The sequence below is a fragment of the Saimiri boliviensis genome, chromosome X (assembly GCF_048565385.1).
Source record: "Saimiri boliviensis isolate mSaiBol1 chromosome X, mSaiBol1.pri, whole genome shotgun sequence".
Lineage (NCBI taxonomy): Eukaryota > Metazoa > Chordata > Mammalia > Primates > Cebidae > Saimiri > Saimiri boliviensis.
In genome coordinates, this window is record NC_133470.1 from 106718933 (window position 1) to 106744026 (window position 25094).

Below are 25094 nucleotides of genomic sequence, written 5' to 3' on the forward strand. Positions count from 1 at the left end.
TCATTTTCCCGCGAACCCTCCCTGATAGTGAATACATAATGCTCTCACTTCCCATGGCACAACCTCACACTTGGTGATGTTGTCATCTACTTTTTGTTTGCATATAGTTTCAGTGTGTACATCGTTCCTGCAACTAGATCATAGGGTCTGTGAACACAGGGAACGTGTCCTCTTGTAACATTTCTTCCGTAGCACCTAGCAAAGGTCTGGGGACAGACCTGATAGTTATTTGTTGCTTGAGCCCTCCCCATCCAAGAAAGGGTGGGGGTGGGGGTCACAGTGGGAACAGCCTTAGGATTCAAGACTGATTGGTGAAAAATAGGAAGCAGAATCTAACTATTCTGGAAGTAATTGGGCTCATTGGGCAAACTACCTTTTTTTTAGACACAGTTTCACTCTGTCACCTAGGCTGGAGTACAGTGGCACAATCTTGGCCCACTGCAACCTCCGCCACCTGGGTTCAAGTGATTCTCCTGCCTCAGCCTCCTGAGTAGCTGGGATTACAGGCACGCGCCACCATGCCCGGCTAATTTTTGTACTATTAGTAGAGACCGGTTTTTGTCATGTAGGCCAGGCTGGTCTCGAACTCCTGACCTGAAGTGATCTGCCCACCTCAGCTTCCCAAAGTCTTGGTATTACAGGCGTGAGCCACTGCATCCGGCCATACTTTTTTATTTTCAAACTGGAAAACGGAGAGAGTAGCCTATCTGGACATTCAAGGCATGTATCTAGGGAACCGAGGAAATACTGATGAGCCCACATCTCCTTTCAGGACTTCTTTAGCACTCCGCCTGCACTTGCTCTCTAGAAAAACATTTCTGGCCTGTGTCCTATCCCCACCAGGTGTTTCTGCCTACCGATTACACTGAGTGAGAGAATGAATTAGTCCCAAAGAAGTGACTCAAATGATGAGAATTTCAGAGAGCCTAGAAAGCTGGTAGGGGGTGTGCCCTGGCGTGGGAATGTCACTCATCACAGTCAGGAATGTCTTAGAGGAAAGCAAGACAAAAAGCCATGTGATAATCTATACAAATTTTATTTTGATATCAATTTGTATGGAAACAAGCAGGTGTCAGCATTATGCAGGCACAGAAAAAAAGGGAAGAAAAAACTCCAGTGATAATTTATCTTGTATTTACACCATTTGGTTTCAACAAGGACAGGAAGCTTTACTGTTAGTTTCCTGTGGGAACTCCAGTTTCTGCACCTTCCCCTGCTGCCTCTCAGCATCACGATACAGCAGGGATTTCTGGGCCTTCAATCGGCAAGCCAGGCACATGAAAATTGACTCTACATTCTGGCTCTCTTTGGGGTCCTTGGCCGAAGTCTCAAACAAGAGCATGTTGTGGGCATCGGCGAATTTCAGGGCTAAGTTGGAGGGCACCTGGATCTGTTCCCTCAAGTCACACTTGTTGCCCACAAGCACTTTGGGGACTAGCGGGGGCACCGCATGCCCATTGCATTCTTGGATCCACATTTTGAGGTTGGTGAATGATGTCATCTTGGTGACGTCGTAGACGAAGACCACGGCATGTACGTTGCGGTAGTAATGCTCAACCATGCTTTTGCGGAAACGTTCCTGACCTGCTGTGTCCCACACCTGAACCTGGAAGATACAAAAACCCAAACGTAGAGTCAGAAAAGGAAACGTGAACAGAGAGGAGAAAACATGGTTCTGTAGCATTATAAAAATGAGGTGGGCTGGGCGCAGTGGCTCACGCCTGTAATTCCAGCACTTTGGGAGGCCAAGGTGGGCGGATCATGAGGCCAGGAGATTGAGACCATCCTGGCTGACATGGTGAAACCCATCTCTAGTAAAAATACAAAAAATTAGCTGGGTGTGGTGGCATGCGCCTGTAGTCCCAGCTACCTGGGAGTCTGAGACAGGAGAATCACTTGAACTCGGGAGGCAGAGGTTGCAGTGAGCCAAGGTCACACCACTGCACTCCAGCCTGGGCGAGAGAGAGGCTCCATCTCAAAAAAAAAATTAATAAATAAAAAAGAAAGAAAGAAAAGAAAATGGAGTGACAAGCTGTGACACAGGAAGTGGTTCTTTGACAGATGAGCAGAATGGACTTATCAAAGCATAAAGAGAAGTTTCAGGTTTTGTCAAGTTTTTCTTAAGATTGTTAACTGAAAATATCGAGTTAAAAAAACTTAAGATTTTTAGTTGAAAAACTGGTTTGTAAATTGGCCAACATTTCTGGAAAGCGATTTGACAAATTATCAAGAACCTCAAAATTGTTCATACCTCTTAGGACCTGTAATCTCATTTCCAGAAAACTATACAAAAGAAAAAGAAATGTGGTCAAAATTTTGTACAAACGTCTTCCAGTGTTATTTAGAACTTTTTTAAAAAATGGGGAAAACCTAAATGTTCACCAGAAGAGGAATAGCTAAAGTTTGTATCTATATAGTGGAGCTGGGCACAGTGGGTCACGCCTGTAATCCCAGCACTTTTGGAAGCCAAGGTGGGTGGATCACCTGAAGTTAGGAGTTCAAGACCAGCCTGGCCAACATAGTCAAACCCCATCTCTACTAAAAATACAAAGAATTAGACGGGCCTGGTGGTGCACACCTGTAGTCCCACCTACTCGGGAGGCGGAGACCTGAGAATCACTTGAACCCGGGAGGTGGAGGTAGCAGTGAGCTGAGATCATGTCACTGCACTACAGCCTGGGTGACACAGTGAGACTCAGTCTCAAATAAATAGATAAATAAAAATAAAAATGAAAATATATCTGTACAGTGGGATATTATGCAGCCATTAAAATAATGTTTTTAAAGACTAAATTTGTGAGAGAAATGCTCACAAAATACAAGTGAAAATGCAGGATACAAAATTTTTCATATGCTATGGTCTCAATATTTTTAATGTTAAAAATAAATATATGCAAAGCACAGACGAAGTGTACACATCAGAACATTAATGGTTATTTATGAGCAATGAGACTATAGGTGGTATATATATTTTTTCATTACTTTTTTTTTTTTTAAAGACAGAATCTTGCTCTGTCACCCAGACTGGAGTGCAATGGCAAATCTCGGCTCACTGCACCCTCCACCTCCCAAGTTCAAGCTCTTCCCCTGCCTCACCCACCCGAGTAGCTGAGATTACAGGCGCCTCCCACCACACCCAGCTAATTTTTGTATTTTTAGCAGAGATGGGAATTCACCGTGTTGGCCAGGCTGATCTTGAACTCCTGACCTCAAATGATCAGGCCTCCCAAAGTGCTGGGATCACAGGAGTGAGCCACCATGCCCAGCCTCCAATTTATTTTTAAGTTTACTTTTTTGTTATGTAAAAGGTAACTTAATTCACTGGCTTTTTCTTCTGTATCTCAGCTTTTGGGATAAAGGCCAAATTATGAAGGAAAAAGCTGCTATCTGTAACATATGCGAAGACACAACTCCCAGGAGATATACATTCAGCCCAATCTATTTCCCTTTATATATTCAATGTCTTGGACAAGGGAGATTCATGCTCAGAATGATGGTCCCAAGGCCCTATACAATTCTCAGTTATCAAGGAAAATTTGATTATGGCCACTAATTGACTGCTATGGCTCTTAAAACGAAGTATAGCCTTTATTTGGAGTTAGCAGTCAGTAAGTATAATCTAGTAAATATAATTGAATCTGTCGGCTGAGTGAAGATTTTACAGGGCCCTAGAGTCATCATTCCGTATATCAGTTTCCATTGTCCAGGCTCCCCGTCATCTCCCTCTATTGACGTGGCTTCCAAGTTCCTCTGGCGAGACCTTCAGATTGACCCCTTCTTCTATTCTGATTTCTGTGTCCCTCAGCCCTCAGCCAGCCTTTCCTCTCCTCACTTTTGGACTATAGCAAAGTATCAATGCAGTGTCTCCTGAGTACTGCTTTCTTTTTTACTTCTTCTTCTTCTTTTTTTTCTTTTCTTTTTTTTTTTTTTTTTTTTTTTTTTTTTTTGAGATGAACTCTAGTTCTTGTCACCCAGGCTGGAGTACAGTGGTGTGATCTCAGCTCACTGAGGCCTCCACCATCAAGGTTCAAGCAATTCTCCTGCTTCAGCCTTCCAAGTAGCTGGGATTACAGGCATGTGCCACTGCGCCTGGCTAACTTTTGTATTTTTAGTAGAGACAGGGTTTCATCATGTTGGCCAGGCTGGTCTCGAACTCCTGAGCTCAGGTGATCCACGTGCCTCAGCCTCCGAAAGTGCTGGGATTACAGGTGTGAGTCCCCGCACCTGGTCTCTGAATACTGCTTTCTGACTAGCTTTCCTCAATCCCTGCTGGTATCAGCATGCCATCCACCTCTTCAGGAAATGACTGTAGCCCTCTACTGTGTGTGCCATCACATGGACTCCACAAATGGAATTCTGTGCCATAATTTTTTTTTTTTTTTTTTTTTTTGAGACAGAGTTTCGCTCTTGTTGCCCAGGCTGGAGTGCAATGGCGCGATCTCGGCTCACCGCAACCTCCGCCTCCTGGGTTCAGGCAATTCTCCTGCCTCAGCCTCCTGAGTAGCTGGGATTACAGGCACACGCCACCATGCCCAGCTAATTTTTTTAAATATTTTTAGTAGAGACGGGGTTTCACCATGTTGACCAGGATGGTCTCGATCTCTTGACCTCGTGATCCACCGGCCTCGGCCTCCCAAAGTGCTGGGATTACAGGCTTGAGCCACCGCGCCCGGCCCTGTGCCATAATTTGACCCTTGCTAACCTGGTTTCAAACTACTCAGCTACACCTGGTTAATTCCCTCCTCTGTACCATGGGTCGTGCTAGTCTACTCTTTCCCTATAGAATCGCCTGACCCATCATTACCCTATCCAGATCTCACCCATTCTTCAAGGTGCAGCTCATGCCTCTGGCTTGTTCCTCAAACCTTTGCCAGCTTCCCTTCAGTTCTCTTTTCTTAGGAATCTCTGTTGCACTTGGAGTCTGCATCATACCATTTCAAATAGATTTATGTTTTCTAATTGTCTCGTCAGTGCTCTTGGCAGCTCTCCAGCAAGACTGTAAGCAGTCTTTTTCTGCATCAGACCACACTCGTCACTGAGGTTGTCTTCATCATCATTAGCAGCAGCAGCCATGTTATCAAAAGGCAGTGATGACCTGAACCACTAAAACGACAAACAGTCTGGGATCCTAGGTAGCTGCCAAGATGATTTCAGAGGGAACATCTGACCGTGAGCACACAGCAAAAACACAAGTCTTCAAAGACTGATTTGCTTCTGCAGGCAGAGACGGGAAAGGTTTTCATTTCTTCCCCATCTCCATGGTATTCTGAACAGGAAGAAAGAGAGAGCAGACCACCGGAGGAATGGAGTCCAGTAAGAAGGCAGCAGGCATAGTCCAAGAATATCATTACAACTTGGCTCCTGATCCCCACTTCCCACCCCACCCCCCAGAAGTCTTAACTCTTGCTTCTTGCCTCTGAAGAAGGCTGAATCCCTACCAGCCCTCAGGCGTGTGGCAGATGCTTTAACACCATGAGCTCAGGACTCTAAAAATACCTGCCACTAGCAGGAACACGGGTGGGAGTGTGTGAGGTGTTTGAGACTGAGTGAGGTTGGCCATTTGGCTTTTCTTTGGCTTCATAATTGCATACGCCACCCATGTTGCCGGAACTGCCGGGAGGGCCCTCACGGCTGGAGACCTCTTCTGCCTTTCCAACACTATTGGGAGCCTTGACACTTTTATTTGGAGGCTCTGAATTTAAACTGCAGGCACTGCTCCCTTCCAGATCTTTATAAACCCCACCCTGCGTTCTTTGCAGACATGTCTGCAGTGAGAGGGGGGCCAGGAAGCAGGCTGCTCACAGCAGAAAATAGAATAAGCAGTGGTGTGGCCTCAGAACCATCAGAAAGGAAGATCGCAGCAGGCAAGCTCCCTAAACACACGAAATAATCTCATTTAACAAAGTAAGTTCAGACAGGGTCTCACTCTGTCGCCCAGATTGGAGTGCAATAGCACGATCTCGGCTTATTGTGGCCTCAACTTCCCCAGGCTCAGGTGATCCTTCCACCTCTGCCTCCCAAGTATCTGGGACCACAGGCACACACCCCCACCCACACCAGGCTAATTTTTGTACTTTGGGTAGAGATGGGATTTCCCCATGTTACCCAGGCTGGTCTTGAACTCCTGGGCTCAAGTGATCTGCCCCCCTGGTCTGTCTCTGTCTGTCTGTCTGTCTGTCTGTCTGTCTCTTTTTCCACACAAGATCTCATTGCGTCCCCCAGGCTGGAGTGCAGTGGCGCAATCATGGCTCACCACAGCCTCGACCTCCTGGGCAAAAGCCATCCTCCCTCCTCAGCCTTCCAAGTAACTGGGACTACAGGTACATGCTACCACACCCAGCTAATTTTCATTTTTTTTTTTTTTATTTCGTAGAGATAGGATCCTCCCTATGTTGCCCAGGCTGGTCTGGAACTCCTGGATTCACGCAATCATCCTGCCTCGGCCTCCCAAAGTGCTGGGATTACAAGTGTGAGCCACCTTGCCTAGCAGTGATCTCATTTTGTTTGAGAATTAGGTGTTCCTGTTCTCAGCATCTTCATAAACTGTGCCCCCCGCCAGGCAGTGAAAGCATCTCCTTCCTCTTTTGCAGCTGCCTCTCCTCTCACCCTTTCCTCCCTTCCTGTGGGCACCACATGCATACAGTGGATGGGGTGAAGACTGCCTCTCAGCCACATACGTGCACCCCGGGGTCCTTGTTTCTCTCAGATGGCCAGTGGGGTATAGTGGAGTCAAATCTACCGGGGTGCAGATGTTGGCCCAAGTCATGTACTAGTTAGGTGTCCTTAGGTAAGTTACTTTCTCTGTCTTCAGTGTCCTCATCTAGTAAGTGATGGTACAATAGTAATCAGGTAGGGATGCTGTGAGGATTAGTATTCCTTGTAAGTACTTGACCCAGTGCCTAATACACACTCTCCCTTCTTTCATGGCTTGAAACCGCCACCATTAAGTCTAGATGGGCAGCAACTTGAACAGGCACTGTTGGAAAGGCAGCGAGCATCCCAGCTCTTCTGCGTAGAAGCTGAGTAAACACCAGACACATCTTTTAACCTCCCTGAACTGAGCCTTATTTTTCTCATCTCTAAAGTGGGACCTTGATCCTCCTGTGGTCACTGGGATGATCCAGTGAAATAACACATGAGAAAGGGCTTTTGGAAGATGTCAAGTATTCTGCAAATATTAGTTGTTTCTCTGGTCTCAGAAAGGCCATCAAGCCCTCTTCTGTTGGTATGGTTCCCGTGTGCCCTGGGTCCATTGGTTTCTCATCCTGGAAAACGCAGAAAGCTTGGCTTCTCGAAGGTGAGACAGATCTAAGGCACAGTCCACAATTTCAACCCAGATTCAGAGACCATACCCTTTATCACTGCATTCCACTCTAGAGGGCAATATTCAGCCCCATAGATTGGGGGAATTGAACAGGGGAGGTAGAATGCCAGGCAGCCAGTCTTGTTCTCTCTTCTAAGCCAGGGACTCAGGGTTATAGCCCAAGGACCCAGGAGCCTTTCAGATGTCCCCTTCAATTTGCATCCAGGACACACGGAACCCACCCGGTTTTATTTATTTATTTTTAGACAGAGTTTCACTCTTGTTACCCAAGCTGGAGTGCAATGGCATGATCTCGGCTCACTTCAACCTCGGCCTCCAGTTGCTCTGACAACAGGCCATGGGTAGTGGTAGGGGGGCAGGCCTGAACTGATGGGGTGCTGGAGGAGGATGGATGGGCACAGTGTGGGGAACTGCCAAAGAGAAATTAGCCTTTTGAACTATTTTCTGGGTGCTAGCCCTCCCTGAGTGAGCTTCAGCAGCCCTCCACCCCCTGCACGTGCTCTTAGCTGATAGGGGGATTTCTTTTCCCTAGGAAACATGACTGACATCTTTCTAGAGATGAGGCATGAATGTCCTTTTGTTGGACGCCAATGGGGGAGGGTAGAAGTGCAAAAAAAAAAAAAAAAAAAAAAGGACACAAATACATCTGTAACCTTTGGAGGTGCCCCAGTGGATGATGGGAAAAGTTTAAAAGAAACCTGTTTTCAACTAGCTGGAGTGTCCCATCTGCATCTAAGATCCACCCACAAAGCTGACACAGAGAATGGCAAAGGAGGCCAGAGACAAAGAGAAACTCATACACAGAAAGAAGCAGCAAGGGAGACAGAAACTCACACTGATGGATAATTAACCATTAAGCTAACTGGCAGAAGATAGAAGCTCAGAAGCCCTAAAGAAGACATGATGTCATTCTGACTGCAGGCAGCTTCCGAGGAACGCTTAGCTCAGCCTCCATCCACTTGATAATGTAACACAGGAAGGTGTTTTTTTTTCCCCCAGTGATCAGCAGAGGAACAGAAATTCACAGTCCTGAGCTGTACCTGCCCATAGCCACAGCTGACCTGCAGTTTGAATGGTCCCCAGGGCTGGGGCACAGGGAGTGCCCAGCCTGTGAAAGGAACCAAACTATTATAGACAAAAGTGCAGCTTCCATGCAAATTTACCAAGAATGGTTCAAAAATTAGTTTCTTAATTGCCAGGCGCTGTGGCTCACGTCTGTAAACCCAGCACTTTGGGAGGCTGAGGCAGGCGGATCATGAGGTCAGGAGATTGAGACCATCCTGGCCAACATGGTGAAACCCCATCTCTACTAAAGATACAAAAATTAGCTGGGCGTGGTGGCACATGCCTGTAGTCCCAGCTACTCGGGAGGCTGAGGCAGGAGAATCGCTTGAACCCAGGAGGCAGAGGTTGCAGTGAACCGAGATTGCGCCACTGCACTTCAGCCCAGTGACAGAGTGAGACTCTATCTCCAAAAATAAATAAGTTTCTTAGCCTCCTCTCTACTATATACCCTCCCCCCCCACACACACACCCCTTTTCAGCATTTTCCAATGCATTTAGGAGACAGACTAAATTTAGCCACATCTGTAGGTGATAGACACATCATAGTCATTAAGGGAAACTCCACCCTTCCTTTGGGGTTGGGGATGCCTACACCCTTCCTAGGCTGATGTCACGAAAGACTGTCAGCTATGATGTCCTTCTGGGTCCTTGTCATAGATAACCTGTGGGTTGGATGGATCATGAAGCTAGGCTGGAGGGAGGATTTTGTGCTCTTCTAAGCCAGGCAGCACGATGTGTGAAAAGAGCACCAGAAAGGGAATTAGGAGACCTGAGTTCTAGGCCTGGCCCTGTGTAATCTTGGGGAAGTCACTTTCCCTCTCTGAGTCTCAGTTTCTTATCTGAAGGAGGAGGACATTGGATTACAGAATCTGTAAAGTCTCTTTTATCTCTGAACATTCTCTGACTCTCATATCTGAGTTGAGACAGTCAAGGTGCAAAAAGTAAACCCAGGGCTGAGTGCAGTGGCTCACGCCTGTAATCCCAGCACTTTGGGAGGCCGAGGCAGGTGGATCACCTGAGATCAGGAGGAGTTCAAGACCAGCCTGGCCAACATGGAGAAACCCCATGTCTACTAAAAATATAACAAGTAGGTGTGTTGGTGGGCGCCTGTAATCCCACCTACTTGGGAGGCTGAGGCGGGAGAATTGCTTGAACCCAGGAGGCTGAAGCTGCAGTGAGCTGAGATCCCACCATTGCACTCCAGCTTGGGTGACAAGAGTGAAACTCCATCTCAAAAAAAAAAAAAAAAAAAAAAAAGGTAAAACCAGGTGGGTTCTGTGTGTCCCGGATGTAAATTGAAGAGGACATCTGAAAGGCTCCTGGGTCCTTGGGTTATAACCCTGAGTCCTTGGTCTAGAAGAGAAAGCAAGACTGGCTGCCTGGCATTCTACTTCCCCCTGTCAAACTCCCCCAATCTATGAGGCCGAATATTGTCCTCTAGAGTGGAATGTTGTGGTAAAGGGTATGGTCTCTGAATGTGGGTTGAAATTGTGGCCCTGTCACAGGAAAGGCAGGATAGTGAGGTGGCAAAGTGCTTGGGCTCAAGAGTCGAAGACCGAAGCTCAGATCCATGTGCCATTGTGTGATTTCATCCCTCTCAGTCTCAATCTCCTTATCTATAAAATGGGAATGATAATAATAGTCCTGATTTCATAAAGCTGCTGTGAGGAGCAAGTAAGACAATGCATGGAAAGTGCCTAGCCTGGGCTCTTTGCTTATTCAATGCGTAGAAATTATTATTACTATTATTGCCTACTCATTGGAGGCTTTTCTTGGTGTTCACACAATTGAGTTCATCAGGACTCAATTGCAAATGCTGTGATGGGGTGGGGGTGGGAAACATAATGATTGGAGACAGCACATGGGGCTTCCTCCTGGGGATGGCCTTGATAATTAATTAGAGCGTGGCTCCAACTACACCAAATCAGTTGTCCCTAGCAGGGGTTCATGTATGTGTTACCCTGGGACACAGGGAGGCCGCCCAGAAGAGGCCACACCCTTGCCGTTGGACTGAGAAGAGCTGGCTGAGACCTTTCTACCACTCTCCTGCAAGGGCTGGTATGTTACAGCCCAACAGCCTTCTATTGCTGGCCGTGGTCTAGGGTGACCTCGGACTGTCACATTGGACTTTTCTCTCTCTCCCAAAGGGAGAAGGCTTTGGCAGTCATCTCCAAGCATGGCTTTGGCACGTATTCCTTGAACAACTTCAGGCTAGCCAGAGTGTGAGGCCAAATCTTTTCCTATCTAGATCACGTGCTAGCTGCCAGGCTCTGCCGTCTTCCCACAGACATGCTGGTCTCTCGCCTGCCAGCTCTGGCCCTGAGATTGCAGCAGATTTACAAGAGGCAGGGTCACCGTCTCCCCATTCCCATGTGCCACTCTGAGTTCCTTCGGAATCTGCCCTCACAGGACTCCTCCGTGAGCAGTGTCACAAGGCTTTGTCCTCTTGAAAATATCATCTTCCCAAAAAAAGCCTTTATTAAGCACTTATGTGCACGTGGTATTGTGCTGAGTTCTGTTTCTTGTGAGTCACACTGTCACAGGCTCTGCCCTCTGGGAAAAAGTCCGGAGTCTTTGGCAGAGACTATAAAATCCAGTTTGGTTAAGTACTGGGGTGTTGGAAGAGAAGGAATGGTTTAAAAATTCCCCCAAGGCCACTGGGTGGTGACTCTTCCACTAGTATTCATCTCCCATTCCTCACTTTCTAGCTTCCTCCTTTTTCTCCATCTAAATTTCAGATGGACTTATTTCCCACCTTTTAAATCCAGGGAACTCTTCAGCTCACCGTAACACTTGATTTTAAGCAAATAAGAGCATTAAACGTTAAGGTTTTTGAGGGTTTAAGAGCCCATCCGTAAAGATATTTCTACTTTGGATTACAAAGGCATGTTTTAGAAATTCTAGAATCTTGTAGTCTTAAATTAAAGAAGCTAGACACACTAGGGGAAGTCCTAACCAAGCAAATGTCAACATAAGAGCCCCAGGAAAGGACAGAGACAGATATCGCCTTTGACTTTAAAAGGAAATGTAGCAATTCTCCTCCAAAATGCAAGGGGCCAAGAAGATCACAATTTCAAAATAATGTTCTGTCTTCCTGACCCTGAGGCTCTCCCTTATCAGCACTGAGCTGTCCATCTTCCTGACATCTAGTGCGCTGGCCCAGTTTCTGAAGCCAATTTTAGAACACATTTATTTTAATAATCAAGGAGTCAGGACTCTTACACAGTTTCAAGTGTTTCATCAGTCACTCAGCTCTTCTCTCCATGTCACTCAGAAGAGGGGCCTTATGGTCACTGTGGCCATTTGACCAGCAAGAAGAAGGCTTATTGTCACCCTGACTCTGCGTAGGGTCCAACCACAGGCTCAAGGAAAGACCGGCTGTGAGCCTAGAGTTGTCTTCAGTGATCCCAGTGCCTTTATAAAGGCCCCCTCTGCTCCCTGACACACAAAGTTGCCCTTGTTATGTCTTCCCTCCCGCCATCTCCTGCACACTGACATATTCCTGTCATCTCACATTTCTACCTTTTCTGAATGAAAGGTGAGCACAAATGGTCAGACAAGAATATTTGCACTTCACCTATTACATAAACTTATGGAGGGGGAGGATTGAGCATTTCCCTGGGCCCCCGGTTAAGTCACTCTACATTTTTACAAAGACCTTCTGAAGACAATACCAACAGAATGAATAAGGAGCAGTTCTTGTATTAGATACCGCAGACAAGTAAAGAAGATACCATTCCAGGGGCCCTGTTCCAAACCAACAAGTTTTGTCAATTAGAAAGGGCTGGCTGGTGACCCTGGCTCAATTTCTTCAGAAGGGCTCGTGGCTTTCTGCCAGAGCAACTCCACTCCACCCCATCTCAACTCAGTCCTAATCTTAACTTTCAGCTGCAATTCAGAATAAAACAGCTTTTTCATTCTCCATGAATTTCCATCCTTTCCTTCCCTCTAACGCCTTGAGGCTTAGCCAAAGTGGGGTTTTGCAGCCTATCAGCACCCAAGAGGTAGAAGAGACCTCGGGATGTGTAAAGTGCTTTGGGATCCATCCCACAGACTAGGACCCAGAGATACCTCCTGCCTCCCTCTGCCCACAGGTGCCGCTGCTCTGGCTAGGGGTCAAGGATGGGCTCTAACATGCTTTTCCTGGCAGGACCTGTCAGGCAGGGGCAAAGGTTAAGAATGCCACCATTCTTGCCCTCCCTAAAAAATTGAGTAAGGTGGGGATGGGGCCCCGCTGAGTGAGGTGAAAAGGGGTGAAGAGGGGCTGAGGGTCTTTGGCTCAGCAAGAGGTGAAACCGCCACACGCTGGACGCTGGGCTAGAGCTATGCCTCGGGCGGGGTCCGCTCCCAGGTCCCTCCCTTCCCGGACCTGACCCCCTGGATCACCTTGATCTTCTCGCCCTCGATTTCCACTGTCTTCTCCCTGAAGTCCACGCCGATGGTGGCTTCAGTCTTGTCTGGGAAGGTACCACCGCAGAAGCGGAAGGTCAGGCAGGTCTTGCCCACGTTGGAGTCCCCAATCACGATGATTTTGAAGATGCGAATCTGCACGTACTGGTCCAGCGACGAGTCGAGCTCCAGGGATGCCAGACCGGCGGCTGAGGTGGGCTGCAGGCTCCCATGGCCCAGGATGGGCTGCGCCATCTCCCCCGGACCGGACCGGGGCCCCAAACCCCCTCGAGGGCTCCACACAAAGAGAACGTCCACGTTCGTGTGCTCGAGGCGAGCGAGCTCTGTGCGTGTGTGTGCGCGCGTGAGTGTGTGTCCGCCCGTGTGAGCGTGCGCCGGCACCGTGTGCGCGCGCGCATGAAGGGGGTGCCTCTCACCCCGGCCCCCCTCCTCCTCCTTCAGCACACCCTTCTTGCAGCTCGGAGGCACCAACACAAAAGCTAGGGAGAGGAGGAGAGAGGGAGGAGAGTGGATGAGCTGCGAGCCTTCTGCCTGTGTGTACCCTCGGACCGGATGCTCTGGGCGAAGGACCCTACGGCGCTGCTCCAGCCGCCGCTGCGCGTCGGTCCACACCGTCCCCTGCCTGCACCCCAGGGATGGACCGGAGGGAAGAAGCCTCAGGAGGAAAGGGAGCGGGTGGGGACAGCGGCACACGCCACGCCGGGATAGACTTCTTTCTTCTTGCCCCCATTTATAAGTTTCGGGCTTCCCGCCCCCACTGGCTCAGAGCGCATGGGGTCAGCGGGCAGCGAGTGCAGCTGGGGAGGACAAAGAGCTGCCCCTAAGGCATCACTGGATCACTTCGACCTTGCTGGAGCAACGCGACTCGGCGGGAGTGGGGTGGGGGCGGAGGCACCTCTTTCACCTCGGGAGCAGCGGCCAGCTGAGCGGAGCCTTCCTGGTCCCCGGTCCCCGTTACCCTGTCCCCTCTACCCCCACCTAGGGATAAAGGGATGCTCTGTCTTATTGAGTGAGCAGGTGCACTCGCAGGCCCCAGGCGGCCTGGGAGGGCGCTGCCAAGACATGCAGCGGGTTGTCGGGGGCCTGCACAGCTGAGAGGAGGAAGCCAGCAGGCGCGCGTGTGCGTGTGTAGGGGGTGTTACTGTTTCTGTCACGGACTTGCCAGATGTAGGGGAGCGCGTACCAGGCGCCAACCTCCCCTCATCACACCACGAGCACCCATCCTCTGAATGTTCAGGAGAGCGGCTCCTATTGGCTGCCGCAGTCGGTTGTGTTTGGCTGGCCAATGGGGAAGGCCCTCCGCGGGAGAGGGCCACACAGAGGCTGAGAGAAGGGGGGAAGCTAGTGGTGGCAGTTCCAGCAAAAGGGGACTTTGTTTCTGGGGCTAACCGTTATTGGCTCAGGTGGAGGATCTTGGGACATGGCATAAGCTCCACAGTGCCTTCCATTCCCAAGCACTCCAGAAGGGTGGAGTTTCGGAGGGAGTTGGGAATCCCTAGGAGGATTCACTCCCCTGCAGCTGAATGTAGAACAAAGTGGTTGGGTCTAATTTGCCAGAAGCCTAGATTATGCTTGGAAGATGATAAATGAACGCAACTTCTTTGCAGTATTGGGGGCTGCTTCCCAAAGCGTACTAATCATCTCACACAACTTGGTCAAGGCCGGTATTCCCTCTCCCTAAAGTGATTCCCGGGTTCAGAATTTGAAATCAACTCTACTAGGATGCAACTTACATATGATATATGCACCCATTTGTTTGTTTTTAAGACTTTACTTCTCCCCCCACATATTTCATAAGCTAAGGTAACACTGGCACACGTTGATAGCACTGACTCGTGAGTTATTGCTAATGCCACCAAGGTCAGGGATTCAAGCAGCACAGTTGAGTTGCCATCTTATTTGGGAGGCTGAGCTGCAGGAAGACTCAAACATGACCACATCTGTTTCTGCTGAGAGAAAAACAATTCAGTGCATCAGTGATACATCTGAAAGCAAATTGGGATGTGACTTCTCAAGGACGTCCAAGTTACTCAGAATGGTGCCTTCCAGTTAATGAGTTTATTAACTGAGTTAGCAAATATATTTACAGCTAACCCTTTTCATATATGTGGGTCGCCCATTTCTAAAACCCTAGATTATACTATTCAACATTAAAACTACCCAGATGAGGATTTAATCTTAGTTGGCGAATCAAAGATCATCCTTATGAATACCAATTTTCATTATGTATCAATCATCATCGTACAGTATTTTTGGTTTTGATTAGTCTGATACCTAGTTTGCTGGATCATTTCCCTCTGTATTGGAAGCTAATGCCCCTGGTGATCTTTATCTACAGAATAGCTTTGGGTGGGGGAGGGTAACTATTAATTAGGCACATCCCGTACACAAAGTAGAACGGGGCTTTGCCCTTTGCCAACTCACAGTAGAATTAATGCTAACTTCCTGAGAGATATTAAAAAATGCACATAATAAGATTATTTAGATGTTTGCTGCTAGCAAAAACTTGTCACTGAGTCTACTTTTGTAAGGAAGAAACTTTTATTTCTGAAAATATGATATCCAAAAATGGGCTTCTTGCCCCAATAAAAGGTGTCTGTTACTTCTGTGGGGTGAGACTTTGGGGGACTTCCACTTCTATTTTTTGTGTTCGTAAATTCAATAAGTATATATTGCTTTTGCAAAAAAAAAAAGATAAAAACATAATTTTTAATTAAACGGACAGGAAAACTACCTTATCGTACCTGTCGTAAAAAAATTAAATGTACTATACAATGCCCTTTGTTAATTGTGCATTATTAAATTACTGACTTTCAAATACATGCAGTTGTTTTCATAGCTATCTGATTATCATGTTTTTGACAGTGTTTTCCAGTCTCTTTCACCACCAGATATAATTTTGTATTTAATCAATCCATGTTTATTACTGGTTTTTAGAAATATCAATAAACATCAATGTCCATAAGGCTGGTAAAGTATTAATATAAATAATTTTTACCTTACTCTGGAATTGATATTTTCAATGTTTATTCCTGAAAGAAGCACTACATAAAATGTCACCCACTGCCTGCACTTCTGAGCACTGATCTACTCTGCTTAATGGGTAAGGGAACCCCGGATCATTTTCACCCAATAAAGACTACTTTCTAGGTCTGGCACAGTGGCTCACATGTGTAATCCCAACACTTTGAGAGGCCGAGGCAGCAGGATTGCTTGAGCCCAGGAGTTCAAGACCAGCCTGGGCAACATAGGGAGACTCTGTTCCCAAAACAAAACAAAACAAAACAAAACAAAACGAAAAACTTCCTGGGCTAAACTTCATAAAAGAATGTCTTTCTAGGCCAGGCATGGTGGATCATGCCTATAATCCCAGGACTTTGGGAAGTTGAGGCGGGTCCATCACCTGAGGTCAGGAGTTCAAGACCAGCCTGGCCAACATGGTGACACCCCTCTCTACTAAAAATATAAAAATTAGGCCGGGCGCGGTGGCTCAAGCCTGTAATCCCAGCACTTTGGGAGGCCGAGGCGGGTGGATCACGAGGTCGAGAGATCGAGACCATCCTGGTCAACATGGTGAAACCCCCGTCTCTACTAAAAATACAAGAAATTAGCTGGGCATGGTGGCGCGTGCCTGTAATCCCAGCTACTCAGGAGGCTGAGGCAGGAGAATTGCCTGAACCCAGGAGGCAGAGGTTGCGGTGAGCCGAGATCGAGCCATTGCACTCCAGCCTGGGTAACAAGAGCGAAACTCCGTCTCAAAAATAAATAAATAAATAAATAAATAAATAAATAAAAATTAGCTGGGCTCGGTGGCATGTACCTGTAATCCCAGCTATTTGGGAGGCTGACGTAGAGAACTGCTTGAACCTGGGAGGCAGAGGTTATAGTGAGTTGAGATCCTGGATCCTGCCACTGCACTCCAGCCTGGGCAACAGAGAGAGACTATGTCTCAAAAAAAAGAATGTCTTCGTAATTTCTTTCTTTTTCTTTTTTGAAATAGGGTCTTGCTTTGTCACTCAGGCTGGAGTGCAGGGGAGCAATCACTGCTCACTGCAGCCTTGATCTCCTGGGCTCAAGCGATCCTCCCATCTGAGCTTCCTGACTAGATGGAACCACAGGCAGACACCACCACGCCTGGCTAATTAAAAAAAAAAAAAATGTAGAGATGAGGTCTCACTATGTTGCTCAGGCTGGTCTGGAACTCCTGACCTCAAACAATCTTCCCAACTTGTCCTCCCAAAGTACTGGGATTACAGGCATGAGCCACTGCACCTGGCCCTGTAATTTCATTCTCTATCCCGATTCCACCACACGAGAAAAGTAACTTCATCACCTGCAAAGTTAGGTCCAAATTCTTTTGCTCCACCATACTTACTTGTCCTTATCACTACTTCTTTCTCTCTCTCTCTCTTTTTTTTTTTTTTTTTAAGACACTCTTTCTCCGTCATTGAGGCTGGAGTGCAGTGGCACAATCTCAGCTCACTGCAGCCTCCGCCTCGCAGGTTCAAGCGATTCTCCTGCCTCAGTCTCCCTAGTAGCTGGGATTACAGGCGCATGCCATGGCACCCAGCTTATTTTTATATTTTTTGTAGAGACAGGGTTTCACCATGTTGGCTAGGCTGGTCTCAAACTCCTGGCCTAAAGTGATCCACCTGCCTCGGCCTCCCAAAGTGCTCGGGTTACAGGCATGAGCCACGGAGCCTGACCACATCAATACTTCTTAGTTTGTACTCTCTATCATTGTCCCCTGAAAATGTGCTGGATTTTGGTATTTTAAAATACTCTCAAGCCTTTTCATTTTACAAACAGCATGGTGCTTCCTGTAAGACACTTTACAAATATTAGCTCATTTAGTCTTCTGAACACCCTGGTGAGACTGGTAGATGAGGAAAATGAGGCACAATTAGGTGACTTGCCCAGGTGGCAGAGCCAGGATTCAATCTGGGTTGGTCTGGATCAAAGGTCAACATGTTTAACAATGAAAAATGTTACCTTTGGTACCAAAGTATTCATCATTTGAAATATTCCTTTTCCTCCATTATTTGAATTTTGCTACTCATCCTTCAAGACACAGCTCAAATAACTTCTTGCGTGAAGTTCTTCCTTAGGGATTCCATCCCATACTCTTCTCTCTTGCTCTGTCTGGTGCTACACCAGATATTTACTTCACTGACCGGTACATGTCATCTCCTCAACTAGACATTGGCCACTTCCTATACAGATGCTACATACAAATAAATCCATTGTAAATTGAAAATATCTTAAGTCGATACTGCATTTAATATCCTGACAAACCCATCATAAAGTCAAAAAACTGTAAGTTGAACCATGGTTAAGTCCAGATGCTCCTCGACTTACATCGGGTTAGGTCCTATTAAATCCATCATAAAGTCGAAAAATTGTAAGTCAAACCATTGTGAGGGGTAAGCCGGGGACCATCCGTATTTTTCATACCCACTAGAGCCCCTTTTACAGTACAATCCAAGAGGCAAGTGCTCAAGAAATACTTGTTAAATTAGTATGTAAGCCGAATCTTTGAAAAAGGCACATTTTATGTTCTGCACGCAGCCAAAACATTAGTTCCAATTTAGCTGACATCTGGCAGAATCCAAACACCTATTTACACTCAGCCCCTCTCCCTACTCAAACAATTCTGAAACTTCTGCTTAGGATTTCTCTTTCCAGAAAGTCTGAGAAGCCCGAACGCTAACATCCTACTCCCAAGCACGGAAGCCACAGCAGGAGACTGTGTGTATCTGCAGCACCTGGTACAGTATCTAGGACACACAAATGCACTAAAAAATAAAGGTGACAGGCGGGAAAGAGGGCGCAGAATTACTCGTCCCGGAAACACGAGTTGGGTGGGAAAGAGCCGGCAACTTCTAAAAGATGGAAGAAAGTACACGCCGGATCTGAGAAAAACTGGATCTGGATCATTGCAAGAGAATCAGGAAGGCTTAGGTATTTAGTAACTAGCGGCCTAAAACCAAAAGACCAAGTGCGGTGCCAGGGTTACGCTGCTGTGAGATGCTGTTATCAGTTCCCGTCACCAACACAGCGGCAGCACCAGGCACAACTGACAGGCAAACCAGTCCCATAAGTCCCTTCTTGGATAGCTTCCTTGACTCATTCAGTCCAACACTGTGCCACTAATTCGCGGAAACGGACTACCTAGAACAGGGATCTTTGCCAGCTTGCGGGAAGCTAGTGCATGCGCATATCCTCTCGCCTTGCGGACCAATCGCAATGCGGAAGCCAGTGCTACGCCTGCGCAGTAGCCCTCCGGTCGCCGTTTCCTTTTCTGGGCTCCAGCAGGCAGGCTTCACTGTCCAATGCCCACCCGGAGCTGGGAGGAGAAGCCTGCGTAGTTTGCGTGTGAAAAAGACTGGGGTAGCGGGCCGGTGCTTGCGGTGTTTGACCCGTCGGTCGTGCGTGAGAGGAAAGGGAAGGAGGAGGTCCCGAATAGCGGTCGCGGAAATGTTCCGGTGTGGAAGCCTGGCGGCAGGTGCTTTGAAGCAGAAGCTGGTGCCCTTGGTGCGGACCGTGTGCGTCCGAAGCCCGAGGCAGAGGAACCGGCTCCCAGGTGACTGACCCATTCTGGGCAACCTCCAAGTCCAAGGGCCTGGCGCCTTAGGCTCCTTATGCCTTGCAGCCCTCTGCCTCCCCCCCCCCACCCCGCCCCGAGAAACTTAACACACAGTCGCGTGAATTCCAAATTGTCAGGACCCGAACCCTGAGTCTTGCAAGCGGAGGAATTGGCTCAGCCATGCTGAGCTGACCTTCAAGAGATTTGAACCCGGTAGTCGGCCTGAGGCCTTTTCCCGGGAACGTTTGCTCTTCAAGGATCCCAGAACAAGTGGCCGTTGCCGCCTCCCCTCCATCCCCGCCCCTACCCCCCTTTTTAGATCAATGAGGTCAAGTAGACTTTGTCATTTCCCGATTGAGACTTTAAACAGGACGTTTAAGCCCTACGCCTAAGTTTCTTGTGTAAATGAGGGTATTTACTCAGCCTTCCAAACCACAGATGAGATCCCTGGATTTGAATACCCAGTGAAGCAAAAATGGTGCAGGGCAAGTAAGGAGTCTGTCGGTTGTGCCTCAGACACCTAGAGAATTGGTCCAGAATTAATTGGAGATGCGCGAGCCGAGTAATTCTTGGTGGTCTTTAAGGCTTCAAAGAAACAGTTTGCAGAATGCACTGTATTTGTCCTCCATTAAGTTGTTTCATCAAATTTTAGACCTGGAAGGGTTTTGTGGTAAAGTTCAACCCACTCATTTTATAGATAATAAACTGAGGCACAGAGGTGAAATTACTTGCCAAAGATCCTATAGTTAGTTAATAGGCAGACCTAAGGATAGTAGTTTGCTAGCCTTTAGGTCCTTAATCCCTTTGCTGCAACTCCATTCTGCTTCCTAAAGTTGACCTCAAAAAGTTAAGAATGAATTCGGGTCTCTTCCCAGTAATTAGACCATTGTCCATCAGATATCCGTGAATTTATCTGAGCATGGCTTGAGCCTGCTTATTTTGGATCTTCATTACTTCATGGGGGCAATGAATGATCCACCTATAGGAGATGCTTTAAAAAAAATCAGTAATCTTTAAATGTCCACCCCCAAGTATTTGCATTTGCAATGTTGTAAGTTATCCTTGAGGCTTTTACAATACAGAAACACCTGGGTGCTTTCAAAATAAAAAGTGGAAATATTTTCCATGGGTTGTTAGGGTCTTTGGAAATGTGCATTTGAAAGTTTTTCCAGTTGCTATGCACAATGAAAATGTTTCCTGGTATATGTATTTGAGTTATGTCCTGGGACATATTGCCCTTGGAACTTGAAACCTCTGCTTAGCTTTTAAAGGAATGCCTTATCAATGGATGTCATCTTCTTGGGTTTTGAGCATTGAAATGATGGTGCTTTGTGCTTATTGCACAGAAATTTACACAGAAATTCAGATAACCCCAATTTTTTCATCCACACTGGCCTTTCAAACTTTGAGTACTTGTTTAAGTCTCACAACGTTTACCAGCATTCTAAAGTCTGACCCAAAGTTCTCATTAATTAAATGTGCATTTGCAAAGTTAAGTTGATTTATTAGACATTGGAATATGGTTGGTGATGTTAGAACTACTGAAAGATACAGACTCAAATGGTTTTTTCCACTGCATGTCTTTGTTTGAAGGCAGTCTACTGTAGAATATATTCTGACTTCCTGACATATCCATCCATCTCTTTGCATACACTTACTCTTTGTCCTTTGGCTGTGCACCAAAGTATGACATCATCTGGCTTTAAAAATGGGTGAGGGTAGTGTTACAATTTCAAAAAGAATTTATAATACTCTCATTTTAGGAATTAACTCTGTTTTGTGGCTTGATTACTAATTGGTTCTAATCTGATTTCTTTTTCACATAGTAACATCTACCATGTTTTTTGCACAGGTGGAAAAGAGCCATGTTCATTTATACACCATTTCTCCCTCCTCCTTACCTTTAAACTTTTTTTTTTTTTTTTTTGAGTTGGAGTCTCGCTCTGTTGCCCAGGCTGAAGTACAGTGGTGTGATCTTGGCTCACTGCAACCCCTGCCTGCCGGGTTCAAGCAGTTCTGCCTCAGCCCCCGAGTAGCTGGGACTACAGGTGTGTGCCACCATGCCTGGCTAATTTTTTGTATTTTTAGTAGAGATGGGGTTTCACCATGCTGGCCAGGCTGGTCTCGGACTCCTGACCTCATGATCTGCCCGCCTCAGCCTCCCAAACCTTTAAACTTTAAACCTGCCTTCCAGCTATCTCATCGACATTTGTTAGCATTGTCAGGTTCATTTCCATTATATGTTGCATTCTGCCTTAAAACCATGATAGCTACTATTTGTTTATTTGCTTTATTTATTTGGATGCTCTGCCTCCTTCCAGAAGTGATTGAAGATAACTCATAGACATCAGTCTATGTCTGCATTCACACGGAGGAGCAGATAGGTTAGATAATAGATGTTTTCTGTTCTGTAATATTTTGTTTGGTCACCAAATATAGTGCTTCCCATGTTATCAAACTGATCACTGACTCCCTGACTTTAGGTTCAGATGTCTGAACATTTTTCTCTATTTGGAATCCTTCTCACCTCTTTAAAAAGGAAACTGAACTCCTTGTGGGCAAGGATCCTGCCTTCCTGGACACTGCCAAATGAGAATTCTTTTTGAAGCCTAAAAGATGAGTCTTCCCCTGTTCTTTCTGCTGAGACGAGGCTTTGCAGAAGAAATTCTTTGGGAAGTCAGCCCTTTCTGTAACCAGTTAATAAGTTATATTTTCTAGAAATTTTCTTAACTTTTTGAGGGAGTTACTGCATGTCTTAGCTTTCTTCTAGATCATGTTTCCAAAAGTTGCCTGGTCATGTGAATCTAGTAGAGGACCAATTCCTAACCTTTTCCAGGAGAGAGTCCTGGGAATCTGTATTTTAACAAGCCCCTTGACATTCATATGATCAGGCAAGTTTGGTAAATACTATTTTGGGTGAGTAGTGACTGTTCCCCTTCTGTTTCACTGACCTAAGGATTAAAAAACCAAACTGAGCAATTTAGAGTCCCTTGTGATTTGTATCAAGCCCATTTTCTCATATTCAGATGGTAGCAGCCATTCTCCTAAACTAAACACTACCTGAGGACATGGATTATGTCCTGTTTGTTTTTGTGTCCTTAGCATCTTGAACTATCTCTGGCACATGGCAGTTTCTCATGACTAAACCCTGGTACAGCACTGTAAAGGGCTTAACTTTGCAGAAGAGAGATTTTATTTTCTGTTATCTAAATAATTTTTCCTGGCTGGGCACAGTGGCACACGCCTGTATTCCCAGCACTTTGGGAGGCTGAGGCAGGTGGATCACGAGGTCAGGAGTTCAAGACCAGCCTGGCCAAGATGGTGAAACCCCATCTCTGCTAAAAATACAAAATTTAGCCGGGCGTGGTAGCGGGTACCTGTAATCCCAGCTAGGAATTGCTTGAACCAGGGAGGCAGAGGTTGCAGTGAGCCAAGATTGTGCCACTGCACTCCAGCCTGGGCGACAGAGGGAGACTGTGTCTCAAAAAAAATTTTTTTTCCTTGTCTTTCATCAGAATGGTTCACGCTGTACTGTAGTTATTACTATGTTTCTTCTAAAAGTTCAGCAACAGTTGATACTAAAAAATTTAAAAAGGCTGATAAGTTTCAATAGTTGTTGGATTCCTTGTAAAGAATCATTTAGCTACAATGGACAAACTATCTAGCCTTGTCCTGTATTTTATCCATGTTGGAAAAATCAGTTTGACACTCAGGAAACAAGTCTCAAGAACATATAGATCTCTTAGCCATTTAGGGTCCCTGGGTGCTTCAGTTGTGAAGATGTGTTTTTGGAAAAGGCCTCTTGAGTGTATGGAAAAACAGATCACAAAACCTACAGAAATGAACTTGCTGCTTTAGATGCTGTTCTAATGCTAGTCTGTGGTGTTTGAGGTTACTCATTTATGATTAAGCAACCTGAAATAAATCAAATCTGGCTAAAGCTTTTTTTTTTTTTTTTTTTTTTTTTTTTTTTTTTTTTTTTTTTTTTTAGCTCTAAGTTTATTATTTTATTTATTTTTAAGTAGAGATGGGTTTTCACCATGTTGGCCAGGCTGGTCTCAAACTCCTGGCCTCAAGTGGTTCCACCCACCTTGACCTCCCGAGGTGCTGGGATTACAGTTGCGAGCCACTGGGCCTGGCCTGTCTAAGATTTCTTTGCAAAGAATTCTTTAAAATGTTCAGTCAGCTGGGCATGGTGGTGCATGCCTGTAGTCCCAGCTACTCTGGAGGCTAAGGTGGAAGGATCACTTGAGCCCAGGAGTTTGAGTCCAGCCTGGGCAACATAATGATAACCTTTAACTTAAAAAAAAATTTTTTTTTGAGATGGAGTCTTGCTCTGTTGCCAGGAAGGAGTGCAGTGGTGCAATCTCGGCTCACTGCAACCTCTGCCTGCCGGGTTTAAGCGATTCTCCTGCCTCAGCCTCCCGAGTAGCTGGGACTGTAGCTGTGCACCACCACACCCAGCTAATTTTTGTATTTTTAATGGAGACAGGATTTCACCATGTTGGCCAGAATGGTCTTCATCTCTTGATCTCGTGATCCACCCACCTCAGCCTCCCAAAGTGCTGGGATTACAGCCGTGAGCCACCATGTCCGGCCCAAAAAATTTTTTAATAGTAATAAAAATATTCAGTCAATATCAATAGGATAAGGAAGACTTGCTATTTCCTTCCTTCATTCATCAATTCAATAAATATTTATTGAGCAAACACCTACTATGTGTCAGGCACTGTTGCACAGATCAAACTGGCTTCTCAAGAATGAAATCCTAAATGTGAGGAAGAAATTGCACTGTATGTGTGGTCTCACTGTAGAAAACCTAAAATAAATAAACTGGTGCCATAACAAGAAGTCAAGGAATAAATTGGCTTCTTCATGTTAGTAAGACAAGTGAAAAGCCATGTTTTAGTCCTGATGTAAAATTTCCTAAAATTTTGAAGCTATGGGAAGAAAGGTTTGGGAGGAATTTCATGGGAAAAAGAAAATGGGGGTGGGGGAATGTAAACAGACAATACTTAGTACCTTTTACAAAATTAAAGTCACTTTGTAGGTATATAAAAAGTTTTAAAAGTTGGTTTATTAATGATAGTAGTATATTACATTTCGAGCATTAGTTTAAATATTAACCAGTTTACTTTTTTAAAAGTCAATTTACTTTTCTAGCCTGGGCAATATGGTGAAACCTCATATCTACAAAAAATAGAAAATTTAGCCAGGTGTTGGTGGCTCATGCCTGTAGTCCCAGCTACATGGGAGGCTGAGGCTGGAGAATCACTTGATCCCAGGAAGCAGAGGTTTCAGTAACCCGAGATCATGCCACTGCACTCGAGCCTGGGTGGCAGAGTGAGAACCTGTCTCAAAAAAAAAAAAAAAAAAAAAGTCATTTTACTTTTAAATGCTTTTTTTCTTTCTTTTCTTTTCTTTCTTTCTTTTTTTTTTCTTTTTTTTTTTTTTTTTTTTTGTTTTTTTTTTTTTTTGGCAAATTGAGACAAAAGCTGAACTTTCCCAAATCTACACTCTTAGTATTATCAGTTTGTGAAAAGCAAGCAGAAACAGGATAAATACAAGTATGACATTTAAACAAATTTGTTATGATGTCTTTATTTAAGGTCTTCTGGAGGAATAAACAGAATTTTAAATACATATATATTTAGTAAATGAACCAGGGGTAGAGGTTGAGGACAAGCTAAATTTGTTGAACTAAATCAC

General features: G+C 45.9%; 2 protein-coding genes across 4 annotated transcripts in view; one reads left to right on the forward strand and one right to left on the reverse strand.

Annotated features, from left to right (window-relative positions):
* Positions 1-1017: 1017 nt before the first annotated feature.
* Positions 1018-13524, reverse strand: RAB33A (RAB33A, member RAS oncogene family). Its single transcript, XM_003931122.4, has 2 exons — positions 12776-13524; positions 1018-1606 (listed from the first exon to the last, which is right to left on the reverse strand). Exons 1-2 carry the CDS (start codon positions 13031-13033, stop codon positions 1151-1153), a joined length of 714 nt encoding a protein of 237 aa, XP_003931171.1. The 5' UTR covers positions 13034-13524; the 3' UTR covers positions 1018-1150.
* A 5548-nt stretch (positions 13525-19072) lies between these two features.
* Positions 19073-25094, forward strand: part of AIFM1 (apoptosis inducing factor mitochondria associated 1) — a 37936-nt gene continuing 31914 nt past the window's right edge. Inside the window, exon 1 of one of the 3 annotated variants that reach the window (XM_039464037.2) lies at positions 19073-19382. In XM_039464037.2, coding sequence (XP_039319971.1) covers positions 19277-19382 — 106 coding nt within the window. In that variant the 5' untranslated portion in view covers positions 19073-19276. The remainder of the gene's footprint in view (positions 19383-25094) is intronic. The other 2 variants (XM_039464036.2, XM_074392140.1) reach the window with 2 other exon arrangements.